Source organism: Lampetra planeri, chromosome 58 (genome assembly GCF_965212315.1).
Source record: "Lampetra planeri chromosome 58, kcLamPlan1.2.h2, whole genome shotgun sequence".
In the NCBI taxonomy this organism is placed as follows: Eukaryota; Metazoa; Chordata; class Hyperoartia; order Petromyzontiformes; family Petromyzontidae; genus Lampetra; species Lampetra planeri.
In genome coordinates, this window is record NC_136164.1 from 3201741 (window position 1) to 3208265 (window position 6525).

The 6525-nt window shown below is 52.5% G+C and overlaps 1 protein-coding gene across 1 annotated transcript in view; it reads right to left on the reverse strand.

Annotated features, from left to right (window-relative positions):
- RNF213 (ring finger protein 213) overlaps window positions 1-6515 on the reverse strand; it is a 70960-nt gene extending 64445 nt beyond the window's left edge. The window contains exons 1-5 of the mRNA XM_078618576.1: window positions 5137-6515; window positions 4465-4511; window positions 3012-3079; window positions 2288-2449; window positions 639-844 (exon numbers count right to left, since the gene is read on the reverse strand). Of these exons, the coding sequence (XP_078474702.1) occupies window positions 639-844; window positions 2288-2449; window positions 3012-3079; window positions 4465-4511; window positions 5137-6166 (1513 nt within the window). The 5' untranslated portion in view covers window positions 6167-6515. The remainder of the gene's footprint in view (window positions 1-638; window positions 845-2287; window positions 2450-3011; window positions 3080-4464; window positions 4512-5136) is intronic.
- Window positions 6516-6525: the final 10 nt, after the last annotated feature.

Sequence of the window (6525 nt, forward strand, 5' to 3'; positions counted from 1 at the left end):
CCCGAGAAAAATTAACGCGACCACGGGGAGAGAGACACGCAAACTCCAAACATGCAGGCGTCAGGGTCGGGATCGAACCCACGACCTCCTACACACCAGGCGAGGTAGTAAACATTTCACCACCATGGTGCCTCATCATTCCACACTCTCACCTTCTCTAGCCACGTGCGTGTACACGTGTGTGTGTGCACGCGAAAGCCACGCTGCAGGATCCCCTCTGCCACTATTGCTGTGAAGGCTGTAACGAAGCTCTGTTCTATCTGAGGCTGTGTTACACAAGGGAGGATTTCTCCACAACTCGGGCTGTCGCCTGATGATGCTAGTTGTAATTACGGGCGAAGAGTCGTAATCAAATTGTAAATGTTGTGGATTTAGACTCCAACACACCGGTGTGCTGTACTAGTAACGAATTGGCACATTTTGTTTATGTGACAAACCTTACTAATTGGCTGCGTCGGGTTTAACGACCCATTTATATTTACACCATCTAACCCAATACCTCTACTAATGGATAATGTTGGACACGAAAGCCTCCTACGTGTTAAGCTTACACAAGGGTGTACTCTGCACGCGTCCGTGGCAGACGCTTTGACACCGCTGTTGTCCCAGCCTACGGGTCACAGGAGCAGCGCCCTTACCGTCTTTGGTGCAGTACTCGGGGGGAACAAACATGGAGCGGTTGAGATGCACGTCCTTGGGCTTGTCGTGCTTGTAGATGCACTCGTACTTGGTCTTAGACTCCTTCACCACCACGTATTTGTAGGCGACATTCTTCCCGCTCCGCAAGGTCTCCATGCTCACATCGCAGCACCCCTCCATCAGCAATCCACTCTCCCCGAGATCCCTGCGTGGATGAGACGCGGGAGGGGGGGGGGACGGACAGACGGACGGGCAGATGGACGCGGCATCAACTGCTCCGGTGAGAGGCGGTGGAGGGGGGGGGGGGGCGTTCAAGCACCTTGCGCTGCACGATGCCGAGATGCAACGCCGCTCAGAGTCCTGGGATTCGAATCTCAAGTACAGAGAGTTGTTGGTGTCAGCCTGGTCACCATTGACCCACGAACAGCACCATAGACTCACATGAAGATCCATAGACATACATGGAGTCCTTTAGACCCTCACAGATAAAGTTGTAATTAAACCGGGTTCTCAAGTTGAAGGTCTCAGCCTGGTCAGCTGTGACTCACGCAGAGCACCGTAGACTTACAATGGAAATCCACGGCCTGACACTGACCACGTTTGGTTAAACTTTGTCTTCAAGTGCAGTGAGTTGATGGTCTCAGTCACCCCTTACTGGACACCTGTGATCCACTAACCCCCTCTGCTGCCTCCACAGTGCTCGATGACCATCGTGCGTGGCCATCACAGCCGCCACATGCGTTTAGATTATTTATATTATTTGGCTGCTCCAAATTTCCAAATAGTGATAAGCCACTTCGTCGCGCTATCATTTGTGGCCTGGTAAATTTTTGTTGTTTAGTGATTTTATTTTTCGATTTAAAGCTTTCGTGACTGCAGGGATTCATCTTCTTGGTTCTTTTGGTAAAGTCACGTAGAATGGAAACAATTAAAATAATAAAATAAAACATAATAAAATAATTCTCACGACGTTTCGGCCACAACGCAAGCAGCCGTCATCAGGTGAAGACCAGGTCTGTCTCCCCGACAGACCTGGTCTTCACCTGATGACAGCGTCTGTCTCCCCGACAGACCTGGTCTTCACCTGATGACGGCTGCTTGCGTTGTGGCCGAAACGTCGTGAGAATTATTTTATTATGTTTTATTTTATTATTTTTATTGTTTCTGTTTAGTGATTTGTTTACATTTCCTATACTTTGCACTCCTGTTGTGTTTTTAAAATGTGTTTGTCGTTGTAAAGTTCTGACCCCGTGCCGCTTCTGGATATCTGTAGAAAAAGAGATTTGTAGCTCATCGGATTGCTCCTGCAGTATAAATAAAGATTCTGATACTCCTCTTTTTTTTTCCAAACGTCGGCAAGGGATCTTTCAAATGTCCTCTGCGAAGAAGACAGATGGCATGGAGCAGCGTTCACGGTCGGAACACCAAGCGGTGTGGTAAGATAAAAGATAGTTGAGTTTGTATATATTTTTTAAGTTATTTGTTTACCACACCTATACTTTGCACTCCTATTGTGTTATTTTTGTATTGTTTGTTGTTGTAATGCGCCCCTAACTGGACACCTGTTTTAAAAAATAACTTCATAGCTCGTCGGATTCCTCCTCCAGTATAAATACAGATCCTGATTGTGATCAACTTTTGCGAATACCTCTTCAAGTGCAGGCGGCCAGCGGAAGTCATCCAATACCCTGCCAAGTCCTGCGATCGCAGCTCCAGGTGGTTGCGGCTCAGGTCGAAATGAAAATCCTTCGAGAGCACGGCGTGGAAGTGGAGACTCATCTTGGGGCGGCCCTCCTGCCCGCCTTGCCGCCTGCGCTCACCGGCGAGAGACGGGGAGGAGAGAGGGGGGGGGAGGAGAATTTTCGAATGGCGGCGCGCGGGACGACGGCGTCAACCTGCGTCAATCTGCGCCACCCCCCATCATCCACTTCGTCTCACGGGATGCTCCACCGCGTCGCAGTGGGAGCGGTGCTACGTCGATTGTTATTGTTGGTTGGTTCGGTGGGGGCAGCGGTGGTGAGATGTTAATGCCGTCGCCTGGTATGCAGGAGGTCGTGGGTTCGATCCCGATCCTGAGGACGCCTGCTATATATTTGGAGTTTGCGTGTGTGTCTTTCTCTCTCTCTCTCTCGCTGTGGTGGCGTGGATTTTTCTCACGGGTTCTCCGTTTTTTCCCTCCCACATTCAGAATCGACGTGCGTTAAAAGTTTTTGGATGCTGCTCTAAATTTCCAAGCGATGGCAAGCCGCTTCGTTGAGCGATCATTTGTGATAGCCATGCCGCTTCTGAAAAACAGCTACTGAACATAGCTCAGTGGGCCTTGCCTGGGAATATAAAATTAAAATGTTTAGCCTGAGCGGTGTTACTCGTACCAAAGATCCACGTTGTCTCTCTCCTGTGGAACTGTCCCACTGGGCCCAGAGCTCGAACTCAGCGGTGTCTGGTGAGAAAATACAGAAAATCACACACACGCGTGTGTATACAGTATGCACAGTGGGGAGCGTTGGCGCAGTGGTTCGTGCACAATGCTACGAACCCAGCAACCCGGGTTCGATTCCCACTGTAAACTAAACGATTAAAACAACCCCCATCACTTATCCCTAGCCCAGCATCATCCTGCTACTGCCAATCCCTGTCCCCGCGCCCCAGCTATGACCAGGCCAAGCACTACTCCTATCACGACCTCTCTCACTACCCCAACCTCTATCACTACCTCTAACACTACCCCAACCTCTATCACTACCCCTATCACTACCCCAACCCCTATTACTACCCCTATCACTACCCCAACCCCTATCACTACCCTTATCACTACCCCTACCCCCTATCACTACCTCTACCTCCTATCACTACCCCAACCCCTATCACTACCCCTACCCCCTATCACTACCTCTACCCCCTATCACTACCCCAACCCCTATCACTACCCCTACCCCCTATCACTACCTCTACCCCCTATCACTACCCCTATCACTACCCCTACCCCCTATCACTACCCCAACCCCTATCACTACCCCTATCACTACCCCAACCCCTATCACTACCTCTACCCCCTATCACTACCCCTATCACTACCCCTATCACTACCCCAACCCCTATCACTACCCCTATCACTACCCCTACCCCCTATCACTACCTCTACCCCCTATCACTACCCCTATCACTACCCCAACCCCTATCACTACCCCTATCACTACCCCTATCACTACCCCTATCACTACCCCTATCACTACCCCTATCACTACGCCTACCACTACCTCTACCCCCTATCACGACCTCTCCCATTATCCCAACCCCTATCACTACCCCTATCACTACCCCAACCCTAATCACTACCCCTATCACTACCCCTATCACTACCTCTAACCCCTATCACTACCTCTATCCCTACCCCTACCCCCTATCACTACCCCTACTCCCTATCCCTACCCCTATCACTACGCCTATCACCACTCCTACCCCAACCCCTCCTTCACCACTCACACCTTGCCCTCCTGTCACTAGAACTACACCACCACTTTTATTAACCACAACCACCACAATAACAGCCCCACTCTTTATCTCAACCGCCAGTCATCCGACGTACAATTCTTTAGTTATCCTATGGGAACCTCATTTGCCAGTACAAAATATGATAATTGGTTCTTTACCCTTCTATCTGGCAACAAAACTGACACCTTTTTAAAAAAAAAAGGTGTCAGTTTTGTTGCCAGATAGAAGGGTAAAGAACCAATTATCATCTTTAGTTATCGTAAAGCGCCCTGGACGAAGGCGCTGCCGTACGAATCTCTACAGGATCAGCACAAGTATCACCGAACCACGTACCAGGCGCTCTGTGCGTCCGCCTCCGTCAGCTACCGGGGCCCGGCCACCTGGGGGAAGAACGGCCGGAACTCTCGTCAGGCACCACTCGTGGTGAGGACGAGAGACAGACCGTTTATTATTGTTGTTGTTGTTCTTGTTATCATCGTACGTGTTGATGTTGAGCCTCTTTCACACCGTACGTAGCCAACCATGCTGAGGAGGTGTGGGTGAAGAACAACAATAACAGCTGTTCTAAAAAAACTAGTTTGTCAATCTAGATGATGATTTTAAATTGCATAGCGCCCAATGGCGGCTTCCTAATACCGGAAGAGCGTTCCAGACGGCCACAGAATATATGTCCCCCCCACCCCTAAAAAAGAAAACCTCATAACTGTGAAAAAAAAAAGTTGTATGTTCCAGTGATATGAGTGGTATTTAGAGAGAGAGGAGTGAATGTATTTCTGGTATTTGCATTGCTGGTACTGAGAGAAGGGAATGCGTTTTGTCAACAGGGGTGGGGGGCTGGGTGGTCCGCGGTAATGTTGACATTGGATGAGTGGTCTCACAGGCCAAACAAGTTTTAAAAAACAGTGCTCGACTAGTTTAGAATATGCATAATTACGTTGAACTTCGTTCGCACGGTACATAGACAACCGTGCTTGAGCTCCAAAGTGAAGTGGCGAGCGCCGGTACCTTGAGAGTCGTGGCCAGGCGTGGAGTCGCTACGTTCCGATGATTCCGCAGAGCACGTGGCCCTGTCTTCAAGGTGTGTGACATCGTCAGTAGCTGACGGTGTGGCCTCAGGGTGTGTGACATCATCTGTAGCTGACGGTGTCGCCTCAGGGTGTGTGACATCATCTGTACGTGACGGTGTGGCCTCAGGGTGTGTGACATCGTCAGTACGTGACGGTGTCGCCTCAAGGTGTGTGACGTCAGTAGCTGACGGTGTGGCCTCAGGGTGCGTGACGACATCTGTAGCTGACGGTGAGGTCTCGTTGTCTTCGTGTGATTCTGAGGTCTCCGAAGGCGGTCGCTTCTCTTCGGCAGTTGCTTCACCGGCTGAACACCGTCGCTCACCGCCTAACGCCGCTGGTGAGCTTGCCGGACCGGCCCGTTCGTCCGCCCCACGCGCCGCCGACGGGTCCCCTCGCTCGCCCCCACGTTCGTCGCCCGCCGAACCCAGAGGGTCTCCGGGCCGGCCGTCACGGGACGGCGACGATTCCTCCGGACGGGAACCCTCGTCGCCAACTTCCCAGTGGCCTTGGGAAGTCGTGCGACCTCCTGCGCACGTCGGCGAGCCTCCCGGAGCAGGCGGGTTGACGCCGGGCGCAGGCGCGTCTTCCCCCGGCCGCCCATCGTCACCGGCAAAGGACGTTCCGCCTTCGTCCGTTCGAGGAGTCCCAACGTCCGTCGTGGAGGAGGGGCCACGACCTTCATGAGCTGCTGCCTCGTGACCAGGCTGGTCAGACCTTGTTGCTGTCACATCCGACCGCTCGGCGGCAGCAGGAGCAGCAGCAGGAGCTGCTGCAGCAGCAGGAGCAGCAGCAGGAGCAGCGGCAGCAGCAGTGGCAGCAGGAGCAGCAGGAGCAGCACCAGGACCGGTAGCAGCAGCAGCAGCAGGAGCGGGCGATTTGCTCACATCCCCAAGACTCCGGCCACACTGACTACAGAAGCGGTCTCCGTCGCGCGGCGTGCTTGAGCAGTCGGGGTTGGTGCACCGCATCCTCCAGCCGGCGGAGGCTGTCGCCCGCACCGCCCTTCTGCAGAGAGAGGGAGGGACACGGGGGCATGGGCGCGGATAGCAAGCGAGCGAAGGCGACCTGGCCGATCGGCTGACCGTGCATACTGGACCCAGGCGTACAGCTGAGTGGACAGAGATGTAATCAACTCGCCCCCCCAGTGTTTCACAACTGCCGCGCTGCCAGGAGATGGAATCTAACCGGTGCTCTCTGGATTCCAGGTCAAGTGTGAGCTGCTATGAGCTGCTGACCTCTGGTTTGAAGGTCAAGTGTGAGCTGATATGAACTGGTGATCAAATATACAATATGCATTGTTACGTTTTCCCATGAGTGCGCTCGATCT